The sequence below is a fragment of the Phacochoerus africanus genome, chromosome 10 (assembly GCF_016906955.1).
Source record: "Phacochoerus africanus isolate WHEZ1 chromosome 10, ROS_Pafr_v1, whole genome shotgun sequence".
Lineage (NCBI taxonomy): Eukaryota > Metazoa > Chordata > Mammalia > Artiodactyla > Suidae > Phacochoerus > Phacochoerus africanus.
Window position 1 is genome coordinate 77,747,344 of NC_062553.1, and position 22,889 is coordinate 77,770,232.

General features: G+C 39.8%; 1 protein-coding gene across 7 annotated transcripts in view; it reads left to right on the forward strand.

Moving 5' to 3' along the window:
* The window catches only part of SH3D19 (SH3 domain containing 19), a 183,487-nt gene that overhangs the window by 121,663 nt on the left and 38,935 nt on the right, over positions 1-22,889 (forward strand). For 4 of the 7 annotated variants that reach the window (XM_047798031.1, XM_047798028.1, XM_047798034.1 and 1 more), the window contains 5 exons: positions 2,369-2,411; positions 9,511-9,649; positions 9,773-9,935; positions 11,184-12,182; positions 21,934-22,041. In XM_047798031.1, the coding sequence (XP_047653987.1) occupies positions 2,369-2,411; positions 9,511-9,649; positions 9,773-9,935; positions 11,184-12,182; positions 21,934-22,041 (1,452 nt within the window). Of the gene's footprint in view, positions 1-956; positions 998-2,368; positions 2,412-9,510; positions 9,650-9,772; positions 9,936-11,183; positions 12,183-21,933; positions 22,042-22,889 lie in introns of all 7 variants that reach the window. The other 3 variants (XM_047798032.1, XM_047798033.1, XM_047798029.1) reach the window with 3 other exon arrangements.

A 22,889-nucleotide genomic window follows, 5' to 3' on the forward strand; every position in this document is an offset into this window, starting at 1 on the left:
TCTGGGAAAGTGAGAATGAGATTAAACAGATAGTTGAGAAATTAGCAGGAAAAATGTAAGATACTACAAGAAAAATCTGCCATGAAAACCTAGATAGAGTGTTTCTCGATACTAAACTTACTCAACACCGACAAAAAGTGCCAGCGCACATTCTATAAGGAGCAAGAGAGAAGAGATTTCAAAGATTTATGGGGGAAAAAAAAAATCGGAGCAGGAAAGGGGAGAGCAGTGATCGTCCAGGGATGTGGAGATCTGTAAGTATGGTTGGGAGGGTCGGGAAGCCTTCTGTCCCCTCATTCTGCACCCCCAGTGTGGGAGTCCCGCTGTACTAACAGCCCTGGGGGTGGGGGTGGGGGGGGCTGCCACTAATGGACTCTGGTGTGAAGGGGCAGAATCAGGTGAAAAGCCACTAATTTAAAAGATGTAAATTGGAGTTTCTTTGTGGCACAGTGGGTTAAGGATCCAGCATTGTCACTGCAGCAGCTTGGGTTGCTGCTGTGGTGAAGGTTTGATCTCTGATCTGGGAACTTCCATGTGCTGAGGGCATGGCCAAAAACCAAAACAAACAAACAAAAAAACAAATGTAAATTGACTACTGAATTCATATTTTAAAATTGATCCCTGTTGAAGCAGCAAATTGATTTTGCAAAATGGTTCTCAGGATTTTTTTTTTTTTTTGCACTGTTGCTAAAAACTGTAGGAAGGTTTTTAAATTTTTTACTGCAGTTATGTATGCATATATCCTGGTTTGTACAGACATTTCTTCCCTACAATATATTTCTTTGCTCTCTGAAACTATGGTTCATCAACTTTTCCTTTCCATCCAAGTACAGAGTGGGGAGAAACAGTGGCATGGCAAGACCATTTTGCTCCTGAATTCCTTTTAGAGCTTAGGCAACTGGGTTCACTCTTTTTCTCCCTTTCCTCTTCTGTAACCCCTTCTTTTTTTCCCTTAGCACTCATGAATAGTGCACAGCAAAAATGCCCCGTGGAAGAGGTATGTTTGTGACAATAAATAACATGATGTCTTTTGAAAGTGCTGTGTCTGCTGATTCTGCTTTAGCGATGGTGGTGACGTGACTGTAGCACACTGGGTGAGCTTCTGACTTAATGAAACCATTCTTACAAATCAGATGCGCCACTCAAAGCTTTAGTCTCTCAGTCTTCTTCTATTCTGGTAGATAAACTGCACCTCATCTTGGTTTAACTTTTGACAAACATGTACCTGTCAGTCAAACCAGTTGATGATGTGACTGCAGAACATCCTCCAACCCAAGATCCAAAGGTTTTGGTTTCAGAGGTTAGGTTTGCTTCGCTAATAACCCCACATCATTCCCACCGTCACAACTCCAACCCAGTCGAAATCGTATCCCATCTTCCCATCTCCACCCCTGCCTCCCCAGCTTTGGCAGCCTCCTTGGTCAGAGACCAGAAGTTCATAGGAGGAAGAAAGGAAAGAGTCAGATCTTCAGCTTTTTCAAATCAGAAGAATTGAAAAATTAAAATATTGGAGAGAGAAGAAGGTAGAAATAGTTTGTATCAACAACAAATTCCCCTTTGTCTACAAATGTTCAAAGTATGTTTGAAGATTTTTTTAAAAGGCATCTTTAGAATGTGCTGCTTAAAATAGGAATACTCTTCTCCATTACACATGTATATATGACACATTTTCCAAGTCACCTGATTAAGACATAATTTAATTTTAAAATAAAATTTGGAAAAAATTAAAACCATCTAGATTTTTGAATTTAAAGTTTAAAGGAAAAGTTAGTGCTTCATGTATAATAATGCTATCTGCCATAACATATCTATAAAAGTGATTTCAACACTTTTTTGCACTTATTTTTACCTTAAATTTTTAATTTTTATTTTCTTAATTTCAATAATAAAACAACTTAAAGTTTATAAAACTCCAAAAAAATTAGAAAAAAGATAGAAATTTGACCATTTCCATTCTCTTTACAATAGAGTTATAAACAAACATTACAAAAGTGTAGTTGTATGGATTAGAACAGATATTAAAAAATTTTTTCTGTGATCATAATGCTCTTATCATGCAGTTTCTATCTAATAGCTGTCTTCTTTTCTCTGTTCATTCTTGAAATTATTTTCAGAACCACAGAATGTGCTTTGGGGAGTTTTTGAAATCTATATTTTCTTATACTATTTGAATATAATTATAATTAACTTTATGCCATATGAAAAGATTGTTTTGATTTGCTTTTATACTTATGGGTGATAAAATTCATGCATTCTATCTGATGTCAAATATAAGCTAAGTTTTTCCAATAATGTATCCTATAAAAAATTTAAGCCTTTATTGAATGTATGAATTTTGTACTATATCAATGTATTCTTTCTTTTATAGCTTCTCGGACTTCTATTCAGAGTGAGCTTCATCGAGATAGGAGGTAAGATTATATTAATAATAGAGGAAGTATGTTCTGCTAATGATAAAGTAAAAGTGTGTCATCAGTTAGCAAGTTAAATATTTCTCTCTCTTAAGCAGTGTATTGCAGTGTTCTACTTTGTCAGTACATTTCCTGAATTGATCTATATGTTTCATGAAGATTTCACTTGAGAGAAGAAGCAGTACAAGCCTGAAAATGTTCTTTTGACAGTAATCGTTTACTGAAGCCAATTTTAAAATATTTATTAAGCAATGGCTATATGGAAAGCATTGTTGTAACTGCTTCAAAGAAGTGCTTTGTACCTCATAGCTACCTAGTAAATGTCATGTGGATGAATGAACTGATGACAGCATTGAAAACTGAGTAAAGGAAGAATTAAGAAAGGAGAAGAGTCGTGCAGGCTAGATGGATAGCTGAATGAGTATAAATGGCTAGCTGGCTGTTGGAGGGAGAGAAGGGGGGAGAGCAAGGAGGAGTGAATCACTGGATATATAGAAGGAAGGACCAGTAGACAGACAGGTGGTAGAATGGATGGAAGAGTGGACTGATGGCTAAATGGAAGGTTAGACTTATGGTCCCTGCTTTCAAATTTCTTAAAAGTGTAGTGTAATGAAGTAATGAGGAACAGGACTTAGAGTCAGACATAACCAAGTTCAAATCCTGACTTTACCTTCCACCCTGTGACCTTGGGCAAGCTCCTTCACCTTTCTTAGCTTCTGCCTTTAAATGGTGCTAATCAGGAGAAGGAACAAGATGGCAAAAGGAGTAGTTCCCATGGTGGTGCAGTGGAAACAAATCCGACTGGAAACCATGAAGATGTGGGTTCTATCCCTGGCCTCACTCAGAGGATTAAGGATTCAGCATTGCCTTTAGCTGTGGTATAGTTCACAGATGCGGCTAAACCCATTCTAAAACACTGAAAGGGCTTCTCTAAATAAAAAAAGAGTAAGAAGAAATCAGATGGAGGAAATCACAATTGGAAATCAATCACTTAATAAGCCAGTAAATAGATCTAAAATGCAGGGGGAACCTACTGTAAAAGAGATGATAAACACAAGGAACAGCAAAAGGACAAAAATGAAGAAGTTAAAAAAGGACTTTAAAATCATAGAATGTGGGGAAGGAAAGTAAGAAAATCTAGACTCTTTTTTTTTAATAATGTGTTTGAGCCTATATGACTGTCAGGCTAATGCAAGCAGATATAGGAAGGGGTTAACATACTTAAGAAACAGGACAACCGCAAATCAAAACCAAACATTACATTTACAAAAACTAAAAAGAAAAGTACACAAGCATAAAATAAATGGAAATCATCCAACCAAAAAAAGAAAGGAATAAAGGAAAAACATAGAATCAACTGGAAAACAAGGTTTAAAATGGCAATAAATACATATTTATCAGTAATTACCTCAAATGTCAATGGACTGAATGCTCCAATCAAAAGACATAGAATGGCAGACTGATACAAAAGCAAGAGCCTACAATATGCTATCTACAAGAGACTCACCTTAGGGGAAAGGGCACATATAGATTGAAAGTGAGGGAATGGGGAAAGCTATTTCATGCCAGTGGACAAGACAGGAAAGCAGGAGTTGCATTACTCATATCAGACAAAATAGACTTTAAAATGAAGGCCATAAAGAAAGACAAAGAAGGACACTATTTAATGACAAAAGGATCAATTTAAGAAGAGGATATTATAATCATCAATAAATATGCTCCTAATATAGGAACATCCAAATACATTCAACAAATGATAACAGACATAAAAGGAGAAATTGATGGGAATACAATAATAGTAGGAGACTTTAACACCCTACTCACATCAACGGACAGATCCTCTAGACACAGTAGAAAAGTTAGACTTAATTGATATTTTCAGGACATTATATCCAGAAAAACAGAATATACATTTTTTTAAAGTGCACATGGAACATTCGCAAGGATTGACTACATACTGGGGCACAAAACTAAGCTCAACAAATTTAAGAGTATAGAAACTATTTCAAGTGTCTTCTCTGACCACAATGGCATGAAACTAGAAATCAACCACAGGAAAAGAAATGAGAAAAAAAAATGACTACATTTAGACTAAACAACATTCTACTTAAAAAAAAAATCAATGGGTCAATGAGGAAACCAAGAAGGAAATTAAAAAATACCTGGAGACAAATGATAATGAAAACACAACCATTCAAAACCTCTGGGATGCTCCAAAAGCAGTGCTTAGAGGGAAATTCAGAGTGATACAGGCCTTCCTCAAAAAAGAAGAAAAATCTCAAATCAACAATTTAACCCACAACCTAAATGAATTAGAAAAAGAAGAACAAACAAAACCTAAAGTTAGCAGAAGGAGGAAATCATGAAGATCAGGAGGAAATCAGTAAAATAGAGATTCAAAAAACAATAGAAAAAAATCAATAAAACCAAAAGCTGGTTCTTTGAAAAGCTAATCAAAATTGACAAACCTCTGGCTGGACTCACCAAGAAGAGGAGAAAAAAACCCAAATAAAATAAGAAATGAAAAAGGAGAGATCTCAATGGATACTGCAAAAATACAAAAAACATGAGAGAATACTATGAATAGTTAATACTATGTAAGTTTCTAGAGACTTACAGCCTGCCAAAACTGAATCAAGAATAATAGATCAACTGAGCAGACTAATCACTAGAAATGAAATTTAATATATAATGAAAACACTCCATACAAATAAAAGTCCAGGACCAGACGGCTTCACAGGTGAATTCTACCAAACATACAAAGAAGAACTTATACCCATCCTTCTTAAACTTTTCCAAAAGTTTGAAGAAGGAGTACTGCCAAAGACATTCTATGACGCCCTAATACCAAAACCAAAGTTACTATCAAAAAAGAAAATTACAGACCAATATCTTTGATGAATACAGACACAAAAATTCTCAACAGAATTTTAGCCAACTGAATCCAACAACATATTTAAAAGATCATACACCACAACCAGGTGGGATTCATCCCAAGTTCACATACACAAATCAATCAATGTCATTAGTTAATGTGTCAACCACATTAACAAAAGAAAAGTCAAAAACCACATGATCATCTCAATAGATGCAGAAAAAGCTTTTGACGAAGTCCAACATCAATTCATGATCAAAACTCTTACCAAAGTGGGTATAGAGGGAACATACCTTAACATAATAAAAACCATTTATGACAAACCCACAGTCAATATAATACTCAATGGAGAAGAGCTGAAAGCCTTCCCACTAAAATCTGGAACAAGACAAGGATGCCCACTCTCACCACTATTATTCAAGATAGTATTGGAATAATACTAGCCACAGCAATCAAACAAACAAAAGAAATGAAAGGTATCCAAATTGGAAGAGAAGAGGTAAAATTGTCACTGTATACAGATGACACGATATTGTATATAGAAAACCCTAAGGACTCCACACAAAAACTACTGTACTGATCAATGAATTCAGCAAAGTAGCAGGATACAAGATTTAACATTTAGAAATTGGTTGTATTTATGTATAATAACAATGAAATATTAGAAAATACCAAAATGCAATACCTTTTAAAATCTCACCCCCCAAAATTAAATACCTAGGAATAAACCTGACCAGGGAGATTAAAGGCTTATATGCTGAGAACTATAAAACATTAATCAAGGAAATTATGGAGGATTCAAAGAAATGGAAAGATACTCCATGCTCCTGGGTTAGAAGAATTAATATCATAAAAATGGCCATACTACCCAAAGCAATCTGCAGATTCAATGCAATACTTATCAAGTTACCCATGACATTTTTCACAGAACTACAACAAACAATCCAAAAATTTATATGGAACCACAAAAGACCCAGAACTGCCAGAGCAATCCTGAGGAACAAAAACCCAGGAGGCATAACTCACCTAGACTTCAGAGAGTATTACAAAGCTGCAGTAACCAAGACAGTGTGGTATTGGTACCAAAGCAGACATACAGACCAATGGAACAGAATAGAGAACCCAGACATAAACTGAGACACCTACAGTCAATTAATCTTCAACAAAGGAGGCAAGAATATAAAATGGGAAGAAGACAGTCTTTTCGTTAAGTGGTACTGAAAACTGGACAACCAAATGTAAATCAATGAAACTGGAACACACCTTCACATCATGCACAAAAAGAAACTCAAAATGGCTGAAAGACTTATAAGTAAGACAAGACACCATCAAACTCCTAGAAGAGAACATAGGCAAAACATTCTCTGACATCAACCTTACAAATGTTTTCTCAGGTCAGCCTCCCAAGGCAACAAAAATAAAAGCAAAAATAAACCAATGGGACCTAATCAGACTGACATGCTTTTGCACAGCAAAGGAAACCATAAAAAAGACAACTTACAGAATGGGAGAAAATAGTTTCAAATGATGCAGCTGACAAGGGCTTAATCTCTAAAATATACAAACAACTTATACAACTCAACAGCAAAAAAGCCAACAACCCAATTGAAAAATGAGCAAAAGACCTGAATAGACATTTCTCCAAAGAAGATATACAGATGGCCAACAAGCACATGAAAATATACTCAAGCTCATTGATTAGTAGAGCAATGCAAAACTTGGACATGTAGAGCAATCCTACATTAGTAGAGCAATCCTACAATTAGTAGAGCAATGCAAAACTAGGACATGTAGAGCAATCCCACTCTTGGACATGTATCTGGACAAAACTTTCCTTGAAAAAGATACGTGCATGCATATGTTCATTGTAGCACTACTCATAACAGCCAAGACAGGGAAACAACCTACATGTCCATTGACAGATGAATGGATTAAGATATAGTATATATACACAATGGAATACTACTTGGCCATAAAAAAGAACAAAATAATGCCATTTGCAGCAACATGGATGGAATTAGAGACTCTCTTACTAAGTAAGTCAGAACGAGAAAGACAATACCCTATGAAATCATTTATATCTGGAATCTAATATACGGCACAAGTGAACCTTTCCACAGAAAAGAAACTCATAGACTTGGAGAGCAGACTTGTGGTTGCCAAAGTGGAGGGGGAGAGAGTGGGATAGACTGGGAGTCTGGGTTTAATAGGTGCAAACTATTGCATTTGGAGTGGATAAGCAATGGGATCTTGCTGTATAGCATTAGGAACTATATCTAGTCACTTACGATGGAACATGATGGAGAATAATGTGAGAAAAAGAATAAATATATATGTGTGACTGGGTCATCTGGCTGTATAGTAGAAATTGACAGAACACGGTAAACCAAGTATGATGGAAAAAATAAAAATCATTAAAATAAAATAAAATAGTGGTAATCATGCTTACCTCATAGGGTTGTCATAAGGGTTAATGCTGTATAGTGGTTAACATTTATTTACTGGAACTCATTATTTAGTTACATAAAAGCTGTAAAAAATTGGAATGTCTCATTTGGATTCCAGAGTGAAGTGAAAATAAGTTCATTGTGGCATACTTAAGATAACATCTAAGAGAGGGTTGGCTAAATGCAATTTGCAAAATAGCTCTTCTAACCCTGAGTACAAAACATGCTCATTACAGAAAATATTTGAAAACTAAGAAAATATAAAGAATAAAACACAGATTATTCATTCTCCTACATAAAGAGAGCAACAGTTGACGATTTTGAATAATACATTCCAGATTATGAAGATAGGTAACTAGCTTCCATATATACATTGAAGAACTTTGTTTTACTCTATAATTAGATCTCGTAATTGTATTTCCCTTTGTCAATGCAATTTTTTTTTTGTCTTTTTGCCATTTCCAGGGCCGCTCCCGCAGCATATGGGGGTTCCAAGCTAGGGGTCTAATCGGAGCTGTAGCTGCCAGCCTTCACCAGAGCCACAGCAACTTGGGATCCAATCACTGAGCCGCGTCTGCAACCTATACCACAGCTCACAGCAACACCAGATCCTTAACCCACTGAGCAAGGCCAGGGATGGAACCCGCAACCTCGTGGTTCCTAGTCGGATTCATTAACCACTGAGCCACGACGGGAACTGCCTGCAATTTCTTTGAATAGATAACTTTTTGTGTTTAAATAATATTTGCAAGGTGATCTTGTTAAATCATTTTGGTCATGTTGGACATAAGTGTTCTTATCTCCGTTATTTGTGCTAATAAATAATTCTTGATATTTAAATTCTTTAAAAACCATAAGCAGAGGTTCTTAGGTAATACCATTAATCAGTGCGCAAGTTCTACTGTTTCTTGAGCTAGCTTGAGAGTGTCTACACATGTACAGTTTTGATAATGGCAGTGCTCTCTTATTTTGATTTTTATTTTCCATGGAGTACTAGAGAAAGCACAGCAGGGATCATCATTCCTATTTATTGGATGAGAACAGTGAGGCTCAGAGAGGCTGAGTGATTTGCTCAGAGTCACACGGTTGGTATTTGTTAGGAAATCAGGTTGAAGGTAAAATTTAAACAAAAGACCATAGAATCAGGTTTAAAAAAAATGATGAAAGAAGCCACACCTAAATCACTGTGGCTCCTCAGCATTGAAAATTACTCATCGCATTGATGTGCAAAGAGACCAGGAACACACATCTGGGTCTAGAAAGAACATGTAAACTCTAAAGAATAAAGATAGGTAACTGAATGGGGGAATTGGCATGAGGAAGAAGAGGAACGATATTGTTCTAATTGTATAGTACCATTTCAGAGCATGTGCTTTTTAATCACAGAAAACTAAACATTTCCTCTGAACAGTGCCTCTGTCTGTCTTCAGATAAGCTTGTGCTTGTGCTATAGACTAGACAGCAGAGCTCTGGAGTGAAAATATTGTACGGACTGTGGTCCTGGTTCTTACAGACCAAGGCAGAGTGAAGTGTGCTCAGGATTCATCTCTAGTGTTCATAGGACAGTGTCGTGGAGGATAGCTGTCATCTGCTCCCTGAAGCCTGCCTCGGTATGCTCTTAGATACAGCCCAAGCCAGATAGGTCATTTCTGTGATTGGGGCAGTTCTTACATAACTTTTTATGGTTGTAGTTATTTTTATGAATCTTGCAACACTTGCAAGTAGACAATAGCTTGTTTTCAAGCTGCAAAACCTCACTGAGGCTTCTGTCTGCTAGGCGCCCAGAGATCACCATTGTGGCAGCTGAGCCTCTGAGGCCGGCCTCGTGGTTTCCAGGAGCCCCACCTCCAGGACTGGGATTTTCCCCATCTTCTGCAGCAGGCCCTTGGAGGGCCAGTGAGCTGGTTCCTGCTGAGGTGACTAAATATCTCATTATCGTATTTTATTTTTAAATGAAGTTCAAAGATAGAACAGTGAAATTGTTAACACCTTGGCTATTGCCTATAGATGTCTAAAAATGTTCCTTCTTCATTTTGCAGCTCCCACCATCCTATGAACAAGTCATAAAAGAAATCAACCAAGTTCAAGTTAATACTACAAATAATAATAATGCTGCTGCCACTCCAAGGCACACCATTACTTCTGCAACTCAGACTGACTTTTCAGAAGAAATAGACAACCATCTGCCTCAAAGTAATACAAGTAATTTGTCTTCCTGATTCTGACCTGGTTCTAGGGAGCTAATCAGTAGGCTCCAGCCTGTAAAATAATACACAATTTGTGTGTAATTTATTGAGCTTTGCTTCCCAGTCGGGGTGATCACGGTGTCCTTGCTTTATTGGGATTTGCTGTGATTATTTGTAACGGATCATTCTCATGAGCCGCAGCCCCAGTCTCTTGGGTGCACCCTAGTTCATTTCACAAAAACATAATCCTTTTAACTCGTGGTTGTTATTACTGCTGATACCCTTTATTCCCATTGAGAAAGATGGTATATTTAGCAGGTTAAACTTGATAGGATCCTAAAGGTGGTTGTCCTGTCAGGCTTTTTATTTTTATTTATTTTTCGTTTTATTTTCATCTTTTTAGGGCCACACCCACAGCATATGGAAGTTCCCAGGCTAGGGGTTTAATCGGAGCTTCAGCTGCCCACCTCCACCACAGCCACAGCAATGTCAGATCTGAGCCTCATCTGCAACCTACACCACAGCTCAGGGCAACACCAGATCCTTAACCCACTGAGTGAGGCCAGGGATCGAACCTGCATCCTCATGGATGCTAGCCAGATTCGTTTCTGCTGAGCCACGATGGGAACTCCCTGTCAGGCTTTTTAAAAGCATTGTATTGAGGAGTTCCCGTTGTGGCACAGTGGTTAACGAATCCGACTAGGAACCATGAGGTCGCGGGTTCGGTCCCTGCCCTTGCTCAGTGGGTTAACGATCTGGCGTTGCCGTGAGCTGTGGTGTAGGTTGCAGATGCGGCTCAGATCCCGAGTTGCTGTGGCTCTGGTGTAGGCCGGTGGCTACAGCTCCGATTGGACCCCTAGCTTGGGAATCTCCATATGCCGTGGGAGCAGCCCAAGAAATAGCAAAAAGACAAAAAAAAAAAAAAGGCATTGTATTGAGATAACAGATGAGAGTAAGTTACTTTGGAAAAGTAAGCAAGAATTTTTGGAATTTTGACAAAGGAGAAATGGTTTGGTGATAAGTCTACTGAGAATTAGGAATTTAATGTTGTTTTAAAATATTATATCATGAATAAATATAACTTGAAAAACCCTTCTGCAGGAAGCTGAATATAAATATCTCCCCACTGATTTTAGAATTACTTTTTACTAATTAAGGAAAACAAAATCTCTTGCTGTCCTACATATATATTTTTAAAAATCTCTGTATCTTTTTTTCTTTTAAATGATAACATTGCAACTTCTGTTCATTTTGGTCTTGTCAGCACTACAGGCACCTCTCAAACCTCTTCAGCTTTCCCCAGCAGCCTCAGCCCATGAGCCTCCGACAAATGAGGCACCTTTAATCATCTTTGACAATTCTGAAGAGCAGAATTGTCCAGAAAACCCCAGTGTTACAAGATGCCCAGTGCCAAAACCAAGATCAAAAAGCAACCTCAGACCAGTAGCCAGAGATACTCCCATTAACGAGCAGAATCGCCAGAAAACCCGCTCGGCAGCTGCCCAAGAGGAGTCAGCCCCGAGCCGGCCCCAGTCCCTGTTGGACGGTACCCACGACTTGGAAAGTCAGGCAGTGATGAACATTATGAACGCAGAGCGAAGCCAAAACACTGTTGTTTCAAGGATCAAAGCATTCGAGGGTCAGACAAATACAGAAAGCTTGGGGCTGCCCAAGAAGCCAGAAATCGCTCCCCGCACGCTCCCCCCAAGGCCTGCTGTTGCCTCAGGGAAACCTTTGGTGGCTCCCAAACCATCGGCTAACAGAGCTTCTGGAGAATGGGACTCCTGGGCTGAAACCAGACTCCAGGTGGCCCCTAGGGAAGGGCTCACCCCACACCCCCCACCGCAGGAAGCAGGGAGCAGCCCAGCAACCAAACCTGAATTGCCAAAGAAACCAAATCCTGGCCTTATACGAAGCATCACTCATGAGAGTCTGGGGTCGGTGGCCGAGAGCCCTGTTGGTGGGAAGAAAGCCCCAACTCCTGCCCCTCGGCCTTTGCTACCCAAGAAATCAGTGTCCTCCGAAAACCCCACCTACCCTGCAGCTTTGCTGAAACCGGTCACTGTTCCTCCCCGACTCTCAGTGGCGTCCCAAGCCAAAGCGTTCAGGTCACTGGGAGAAGGGCCCCCAGCCAGCCCCCCGGTTTCAGTTCTGCAAAGCCCGCCTCCAGCGGACATCGACCTCATCAGTTTTGATGATGATGTTTTACCCTTCCCAGCTGGGAACCTGGTTGAAGACTCGATTGGCTCAGAGATGGTTCTGGGTGAGTAAAAATCAAAGGGGCAGGGCAGAGATGTCTAAACTCATCAAAGGGTATCTTGAACAGCACTTGCTCTTTTAATTTCCAGCACAAAAGTCATTGAGGTATGTTACGTGAGGTATCTGTGTGTGTGGAGACAGGGAGAAACACAGCAAGGTTAAGAAACAAGGAGCTGGTGGGAGATGAACTCAGAGAGAGGAAGGAAAATATGGGAAATGGAGACGGAGAAAGAGGGAGACATACTCGTTGATTATTGTCACACAAGCCAGGAATAAACAGACTGGGCCCCCGGGCTTAACTCCATGAGAGGCTGGCTCCTTCTTCTGACAGGTGAGGATTCAGCATTAGGAGGATGCAGGAAATTTCCCATAGATGGGACGTCATGTCCCAGGAGGGCTCAGATTGAGCCTGCTCTGCGGGAGTGCCAGGAGAGGGGCCAGCCCAGGGGGGGACTCTGGCAAGAGCAGTAAACTCGGCCATATGTTGCAAAATGTTTCTCCATAATCTTCACAGAACATCTTCCCATGGGAATGCAAAGTTTTGTAAATAAAATACAGCAGTTGTAAGTTTCCTGCCAAGATCAGAACAATTAGATTTCCCAGGAGGCAGAGAGTATGTTTTCTTTCCTCACACTGCTCAGATGGAGAGTGTGATGGTAAAGCTTATCTTTGATTTGTCAAACTAAGCTGCTCTACTTGTCATTGATAAGATTCCTTTTACTGCTGTTTACTTATTTGGGTAGAATTTATGAACATATAAGCTTACTAGTATTTTCAAAAGGTTAGCTGTCATCTTCTAAATGTTTAATGTGCATCAAAATGATATAAGGTCTGTGATTCAAAACCAAATTCTGCACAGCACAGGTGTATTTCAAATGATAGCAAACACATATTCATTAAATATTTATCATGCACTCAACATTGTAACTGGCTGTAGCATGCCTCTTGTCCAAGAGTGGAAAGAAAACGTTAGGATATATTGAGCTTCTACTGTGTTCCAAACCCTCTCCTCTGCCAGATACCCAGACATACATTATTTAATTTAATACTCGCAGTAATCCTCTGTAAAATATCATTGGCCTCGGTTTGCAGTTGAAGGAAATGAGACCAAGAAAGATCAATGGGTAACTTATTCAGTGTCATAAAACAAACAATTTTCCAAGGCAGAATTCAGACTCAGTCTTTTTATTCGAAGCCTAGTTTATTTTTCACCATATCGTGTTTCTACTCAACATTTTCATGAACCCCAAGAAGGAAAGAAAGAAAAGAAACATTTTCATGAATCCTTAAACTGGGCAACACATTAAAAATTTTTCAAGTCTCTGTTATATACCATTTTCTTATTTAAACCTTTCCATTGTTAACAGGGTTGAGAGGGGTACAGGGGTGGGAAGATCCAACAGCAGCAAGCTGTTAAGGGGTAGAAACATACAAGCCAAAGAAATACCACCTTTTGTAGAAGCTGCTGGATTCTGTGCAGATGGCAACTTGGTTAATAATTGCTGAGAATTTATTCTGTGTCATCAAGCAGATAATTACAGTCATCTTCAAAGATGAAGGTCAACAATATACATCAACATGAATGCAGTGTCGTGCTTCATACTCAGCCTTTTCTGTTTCCTGATTCTACCCCCTCATTGCACAACATCGAATTATTTAGGCAGCCTTTTAGCAAAATGTGTAATTTGCTTGCCCTACCTGACTTTAACCATTGTTCTTCACTGTGGAGTTATCCTGAATGGATCACTCCATCTTCTTCTTAAACTTGCTTCTTTCTCTCCTATGTTCTGTACCCCTCCTGGTGACATCATCACACACCAGCCCTCCTGGAAAAATCCTGTAGATCATTTTTGAGCCTCCCTGCCTGTCACACAGTGGCTAGTTGTTTGCACCCAGAGTCAGGCAGGCTAGGGTCTATGACTTAATTGCTCTGTGACCTTGCGCAGTGTACTTAATCCCTTGGTGCCTCGGTTTCCTCATCTGTAAAACACAGTACAAATAATCCTCATGGAGGTGTTGCAGGTTATGAAAGAGATCAGTAGCACATTGTCTCAAACATGGTAAATGCTCATTAAGTAGCAGTTACTCTTCTTACCCTTCACAGGCAATTAGTTGCCAAGTCCTGCTGGTTTCACCTTCTCAGTAATTCTTGAATCTTCCTTTCATTTCCATCCCTGCTACTACTACCCCACTTTAGCCCTTTTGGCCCAGATTACTGCAGTGGCCTCCAGATTGATCCTCTGCTTCTGCCCCAAACCCATCATCACCCATATTATGCCTCCCCAAGGAATTTCTCTAGAGTGTGCATTGGTCCTTGTTGCTCCCTTGCTTATTGCCCTCTGAATTCCTCTATATGTTGAGGGTTTTTTGTTTGTTTATTGACTGGTGCTTTGTGACATTTTTTTTTGGTGGAGGAGAGCTATGCATTTTTTAATTGAAGTATAATTGACCTACAACACTGTGTTACATGTGCACAGCCTAGTGATTCAGTATTTCAAAATGATCACCTTGATAAGTCTAGTTACCATCTGTCACCATACAAAGTTATTACGGTGTTATTGACTCTATTCCCCATGCTGTAAGGCTTTGTGACTTTTTGATGGTGTATTAATAGCATTGTCTTTGACAAGAAAGGATTATGGTCTCTTGGTGAAACTTTGCCTAATCATCCTGGCATCAGCCAGAAACTAGAGGAGGAACATGGGAAAAAGGAGAGAAACTCACAAATATGTCTTTCCTTCTTTTTCTCATCCCTCAAAAATAAGGAAAATCTAATAAAATAGTTTTCATAAAATGAAGTTGCCATATTAATCTCAGGAAATAGAGATCAGAAAATATTGAAACTATGAAAACATTGTAAAGATTAGAAAAATTATTAAAGGGAAACTCATAAAACAGGCAGTTTAATATTGGATTCATTTCTTGGGTAGAATGCCTCCCAGGATAATGTAATGGAGCTGAGAAACATTAGCAATTCCTCTTCACACCTTTACAAATCATACCCAGTTGTCAAAAGAAAGCTTCTGCTATCAGCCCCATTACACAGACCAGAATAATAGTTTAGCAACCAATTTCTGCTATTAAGAGAAATCAAGGGAAAGAAATGATGGAAAAGTAAGCCAAGGATGGTGAAATTAATTATGATGACAAGCGTATTATTAGAGACAGGTAATAGGCAGAAAACTACATTATCATCAGTGTTTTTCTCAACCCAGTAATGAAGACCATGTGGGTATAGGTGTAAAGGGGCCTGCCTGTTTGGCAGCAGGTGTAGAAAAATTGGTGTTGATGTGAGGGGCTAGATGGAGGGCAGAGTAAACACTGCAAATAAAAGTAGGGAGAGATGTCATTGCCTTTCCTCAGATTTGTATAGGAGATTCTTTTGAAAATGGTTGTTTTTTTCCCAGTGGAAGCAAGAGCAAACAGTCTGTGATAGAGAAAATGATAACTCCAGGATTTTTAACCCTTTTTGATCACAGAACTGTGAGAACCTGATTAAGCTATGAATCTTTTTCTCCCTTGAAAATAACCCATTTGTGGATGTATGCACAATTGGAGGTACAATTTCCAGAGTTTCAAGGGCCTATTCTTGGATCCCAGATTAAGGACTTCTTCTACAGGATGTTGGGAATAACTTTCAGTGGACTGCTTAAATAAATTATAGTGCATCCATACAGTAGCATATTGTGCAGTAACTAAAAAAGAGGCAAACCACGTATTATCTGTACTGTGGACCAACCTCCAAGATATTATTAGGTGAAAAGTTCAAGGTATAGCTAATATCATTCATTATTTTAGCTACTGTTAGTGTTAACACACACAGGCGAATATGCTGTGTCTTTGGAAGATGTATAAAAAATTGGTAACAAAGGTTGTCTTTTTTTTTTGTCTTTTTTTTGCCATTTCTTGGGCCACTCCCGCCGGCATATGGAGGTTCCCAGGCTAGGGGTCCAATCGGAGCTGTAGCCGATGGCCTACGCCAGAGCCACAGCAACGCAGGATCCGAGCCGAGTCTGCAACCTACACCACAGCTCACGGCAACGCCGGATCGTTAACCCACTGAGCAAGGGCGGGGACCGAACCCGCGACCTCATGGTTCCTAGTCGGATTCGTTAACCACTGTGCCACGACTGGAACTCCCACAAAGGTTGCCTTTTACGAGGGAATCCAGTAGGCAGGAGAGGGTGGGGGAAGCTGGTTTTCAAATATCTGAACATAAGAATGAGGATGAATGAACCCAGGAGAGATACCTTTTTTCTTTCCCACAGAGAAAGAGCTGCCTCCCACCCTGATCCTCAGCCTGTGAGAGTAGAAATTTTAAAAATAATAAAATACGATTTTTCTAGATAATTATTTTATTCAAGGAGTTCCCATCATGGATCTTCAGAAACGAATCTGACTAGCATCTGTGAGGATGCAGGTTCAATCGTCATGAGCTGTGGTGGAGGTCCCAGACTCCGTTCAGATCTGGCATGGCTGTGGCTGTGGTGTAGGCCAGCAGCTGTAGCTCTGATTCGACCTAGCCTGGAAACCTCCATGTGCCATGGGTGCGGCCCTAAAGAGACAATAAATAAATAAATAAATAAATAAATAAATTTTGGGGGTTCTCGTCATGGCCCAGTGGAAACAACTCTGACTAGCATCCATGAGGACACAGTTTCTATCCCTGGCCTCATTCAGTGGGTTAAGGATCCAGCATTGCAGAGAAGTGTGGCATAAGTCGCAGACACAGCTTGGATCCCAGGTTGCTGCGGCTATGGCTAAGCCTGCAGGTGAAGTTCAGATTGGACCCCTAGCCTGGGAACTTCCATATACCATGGGTGCAGCCCTAAAAAGACAAAAAACAAAACAAAAAAAATGCTAATTATTTTGAACTAAATATGTCTAAATTAGACAAATTCAAATACACGTAACTATTATTTTCTATTATAATAATTAGGAGGAATAGTATTTTTAAAAAAAGTTTTTATTTTTCTAGTTACTTTATGGAAAAATTTATGGACATTATTGCCTTGAAAACGCATCTAAAGAGACAAGAATTTTCATATTTTTCCTTTTATTTCTAAGTATCTTTTGCTGTGGTTTGTTTGACGGGGGCGGCAGGAGGCAGGGATCGCATGGGGGGGGCGGGGAGGCGGCTATTTCTGCTTAATTTTGTAACTTTTTCATGTGATTGAATTTATTGGTTTTTTTCAGTTACAAAGTAACATATATATTTGCTGTACCAAGTCAAACAATACACTTAGAGGAAAAAAATTAATCTCCCTCCAATCTATTCATATCTACAGAGTAACTAATGTGAAGCCTGTTATATGTAGCTTTCTATGAGTTTGGCTGTTCCAAACCAAAACGTGCACATACATGTGCTTTTCTTGCTTTTTACAAACATATTTGCCATACCATACCAGTTATTCAGCAGCTTGCCTTTTTAATTTAGCAGTGAGGTTTTGGGACTTCTCTTCAGGCTGGTAGATTGAAGTCTAACTCCTTGTTTCCTTAGACCTGCCTGCTATATTCCCTAGCATGAGCACAGCAAGGCAGAGTCAACATTTCTATTGATAGATATGTTGTCTTGCTTTTAATTTTCTAGGTTTTTTTTTTTTTGCCACTACAAGAAATGCTGTCGTAAAAACTTGCACAGACATTTTCCCTTCTACTAGTGCTTTTATTTCTGAAGAATAAATTTCTAAAAGTGAGACTACTAGTTAAAGGTTAAAACTTAGATTCATAGTATCAGTGATCCAGTTTCCAGCCTGGCAACACCTGGACTTCCAAATGTGAGGTGCCATCCTTGCTTTATATGTTTCCCACTTACATTGCTGCTGGAAAAAAATTCCCCTCTCGTGAAAAGACATAAAAAGTAAACATGCTGTGTAGCTAGAGAGAAACTGGCACACCATCAAAAAGAAAAACAGGCCTCTGGCCCCACCTTCTCATTGAAGTGATGCTGTTTGTCCTCCCAGCTTATCTGCAGGCCTCTTCTGGATTGCAGCCCAGGACGGCACACAGACAGAGCGGCAGGTGCCCGAGCACTGACTCGGTGCGCACTGCTGGGGGAGGTCATTAAACAGCCCTGCTCCTGCCAGACAGCCGCAGTGCTGAAACGCCAGCACCTCTTTGCACCTCTTTGCTTCACTATATTGAGAAAGTTGGTTTTTTGTGGGTTTTTTTTGTTTGTTTGTTTGTTTTTTGAGACATGTAGAGATGTGACCTGAGTGCCAGTTATTAAAGAGCAGCTAATGGTATTAAAAATAAAGATAAAAAAAGAGAAAGTGGGGAGCTAGAACAGTTTGAATACTTTGTATTTAAATTGTACCTTGCTACTTCTGTTTAAAACCTTCAGGTTTAAACATGTGACCCTTTAACGATAAGTTGAGACCTGCAGGATTGGGGGTGGGGTTCCCTGAGGCCAGTCCTCATTTGGGATGTCCTTGTGGGCAGCCCTCCAAGGACACTGAATAGCCCCTTTTCTCCTTTCCCTGCCTGCCTTGTCTGTGCTCTTACTCCTGGAATGAGAGAGAAGGTGGGCTAGTGGCCCAGCATTTCATATAAGTTGGGAGACAACTGAAGTAATTCTATGCTCAAGATTTTCTTCTCCCTCCACACCCAGCCTCAAACACCAACTAAAAACCTATCCTAAGAACTAACAGATTATAGGGGCCCAAAACAGCCATTAAAGCAGAACTGCCACGTGAATGGTAGAGCCCAGTGAACAATTATCAACCTTAATCCTTTTCTTGAATTTTTGGTCCTTTCCCCAGAGGATATTATAGCCTACATTGAGGGGCAGGTGGACAGTCAAGTTTCTGCCACAGCCAGGAAAGGAAGGTTGCTCCAAGGAGGCAAAGTGGGAGCAACAGCATGGGAGAGAGATGGACAGAAAGGACAGATATGCATGCTCCTGTGTTTGACTAGAATATATGCCAGGATTGTATGGGGGTCTTCAGATTCTTTCATTTCAGCTAGTATTACTCAGAATAGATGAAACATTCAGAGAGTTCAGTTTCAGGTGCTGTTTGCAAGAATAGAATTTAGTACTTGCATACTGACCCCTTTTTCCCACGGACACTGCTGTTTCCTAAAGACTAGATGTGTATTATTCAGCTTGGAAGAACTATTAGAATATGTAAAATCCAGTTGTTGCAAAGATGGGTCTTGGATTCTCCCCTCCCTCACCCTGCGTACTCCCATTTCATGGTGCAGCCTGCTTCCCTCTTGCCCAACCTGAAGCTCCCCTTGCTCTGCTTTTCCCTCTTCCAGTAGCAGGGCTCACCTTCTAATACACCGCACGAGTCACTTATCTATCCTATTTCTTATTTATTGGCTCTGTCTCCCACTGGAATGTAGGCGTCATAAGGGCAGAGTTCTTTGCTCTGTTCACTGCTCACAGCACCTGCAGTAGTGTCTGATACACAGCAGGCAGCCAGTCAGTACACAAATGAATGAAAGTGAAAAAGCAGGTTACAAAGAAATAGATACAAAACTATCCTTATCTATTTTCAAGATACCTCCATAATAATATATGTGATATAGAAAAAACAACTCTAGACAGATACATGAAATTTTAGGTAATAATCATTGCTGGAGGGGTGGGATTACAGGAGATAATTCTGTCATATATTTCTCAGTGTGTTCCATTTTTACAATGAATAATACTTTTGAAGTGAAAAATAATGCTATAACAAAATAAGGAATTAAAGGTGTTCCTGCTGCAGTGTGGTGTATTAAGAATCCGACTGCAGTGGCTCAGGTTGCTGTGGAGGTACAGGTTTGATCCCCAGCCCAACACAGTGGGTTAAAGGATCCACTGTTGCTACAGCTGCAATATAGTTTGCACCTGCAGCTCAGATTCAGTCTCTGGCCCAGAAACTTCCATATGCTATGGGCACTGCCATTAAAAAGAGGGGAATTAAAGAATTTGGTTAGACCTTAAAGAAGGAGCTTTGTTTGTTTGTTTTCTGGGGATGTGGTTACAATGGAAGAGAGCGATATTATCACCAGAGCCTTTTTTGAAAGTTTGATATTGTTTTGATGATGTTGAGTTGGATTTTTGAATTTAGACAGGACTTATTACCTCATTAATGAGCTGATAGACCAGTTTCCATAGAGGGCTCATCTAATTTTTTTTCTCTCGGTAGCCTAACAGTAATTATTTTATCTAGCATGCCATCTGGGGGTCTTACTTAGGTGATAAATAATAAACTAAAAACAGGACTGTACATTACTGCCCTGTCTCCCCACCTCGCACCACTACTGGCGCATCATAGGCAGACATGTGAGAGCAAATGACTAGCGAGTGCGTGATGTTTTGGTAGCAGGTGCGTGGATGGGAAGGGCAAGCGTCAGGGGGTTGAAAGCCCTTCTTATCTTTAGCTCAGCTCCTCCCGTATCCTGAAAGAATTGGTCAGCAAAAGGTGCTCATTGAATGCAGCTCATAACAAGCCGAACATGAGTGCTGTTCATCACAGGAGCTGTGGCATGCGTGGTTTTATAGAGAGGGTCTCCCCACAGGCAAGATCCATAGAACAGGTGCAGAACAGCTTAGATTCATTCTGCCTCTTGTGGAATAAAGGCAAAAGCAGCCTCATGAGATCCTGTGTGTTGTATGCAATACACATTATGCAACACTTGGTTTTATTTTTGCTAATCTATTTATTTTTAGATTTCTCCTCTTTTAAAACTTTTATGGTCATTTCCCCAACTACTAAGAAGGACATTTACATTAAAGAAAAAAAGACTGTCTCTTTCAATTAAGAAAAAAAAAGTTTGACGGTTTTGCTTTTGTTTAAAATACTCTCCCTGGGGAGTTCCCGTCGTGGCGCAGTGGTTAACGAATCCGACTAGGAACCATGAGGTTGCGGGTTCGGTCCCTGCCCTTGCTCAGTGGGTTAACGATCCGGCGTTGCCCTGAGCTGTGGTGTAGGTTGCAGACTCGGCTCGGATCCCGCGTTGCTGTGGCTCTGGCGTAGGCCGGTGGCTACAGCGCCGATTCGACCCCTAGCCTGGGAACCTCCATATGCCGCGGGAGCAGCCCAAGAAATAGCAACAACAACAACAACAAAAAAGACAAAAAGACAAAAAAAAAAATACTCTCCCTGAGCACATACTGTTCATTTTAAATAAATTGATTAAAATGGAGAAATGCCAAGTCATGTAATCATTGCCCTAAAATTAAATATTTGAAAGAAAATGTCTTGTTTTATTTCTAAGATAAAACATTTTCTGTTTTCATGTTAGTGAAGTGTGTTCTTTACTACTCAATCAGAAACTGCAGAGCACACACCACCACCACCTGCCCAGGCACGAGGTTGGGGGGTAGGGGTGAATGGGGCCCTTCCCCAGCAGGGCAGGCCCAGGAGCACTGGGGCAAAGAGGCTGTCCTTCCTGAAGGATCCAGGAGGCTTCCCAATTGGGGGGGGGGGAGAAATTGGCTCTGAGTTTCAATTGTCCCTCATGTTCAGGCAGACACTTATGAAATGATTGCACTCCCTTGGAAGATAGCTTCTACATAATTGAAGATTGTCCTGGATCTCTCTCATCAGAGAGGAAGAAAAGCCACATGAATTATTTACAGAGCACCAAGTTATTTCCTTTCATGAGCCCTGACTTTGTTTTTGTCTCTGCAAACTGAGATTGTGTTTATCCATGAATAGTTTTCCCTAGGGCATGAAAAATATGACTCTTTAATTATGAATGAGGTTTTTTGTTTGAGTCCGTGTTAACTAAAACATTTAAAATAAACTGTTTTTCATCAGATCCTTTTCAGCTCCCCACAAAAACAGAACCAACAAAGGAACGAGCAATTCAACCAGCGCCCACCAGGAAGCCCACTGTGATTCGAATTCCAGCCAAACCAGGAAAATGTGAGCACTTATTTCTCTACTTCACTTATTTGCTTCTGCAAGAGCCTGGGAGAAATATATGCTAATTTATCAATGTCTACTTTTTAAAGTATGTGTAATTGGCCATTTTTTATTATTATTAGTCATAGTCAAGGACATTTTACAGCAAAGTTGTTTTTTCACAATTTTTTAGACAATTACTACAGTAAATTTGGATTTCATTTCTCTTTCACATGGGAGCCTAAAACTCAGAACAATTGTAATACCCTATGTTAGTGCCAGCAGTAATACCCTATGGTAGGCAAGTACTTGAAAATGATAGCAAATAAAGTTGTGTAGGTCTATCAGGAGTATATTATTCTAATTAGCATAATATAAATAGAGCTATGTGTGAATCGTGTGAAGAGCAGTAACCAAAATTTATAAAAACATAACAATGCACAAAAATATTTTTTATTTAGTGTAACACTACATTTTTATGTAATTCCTTACTTGGTTTTTTAATAATACAATAAATGAAATTTTGTATGAATTTCAATAGGTACTGAAAATAAATCCAATATTATTATAAGAGAGAATCTAAGAGGGCCAGAACTATTTACCTTACACCCTAGAGATTAGAAAGAGTGTGTATGTGTGCACGCAAATGCATGTACAGCAGGTTCCAGAGCAGTTTTTGGCATTGCTCAGGGGTCACACAGCTTTCTCTGTGAGCCCCAGTTTTTCTTTCATTTCCATCAGTGCTTCAGCATGGGCTGGGTGCATCCCACCTTTGTCTAACAGGAGATTCTGCTCATCATTCCCCCCTAGCAGTAGAACAAGTGTCCAGTCCTTTACCCACAGCATCCCAGGGTTATATATACTGCAGG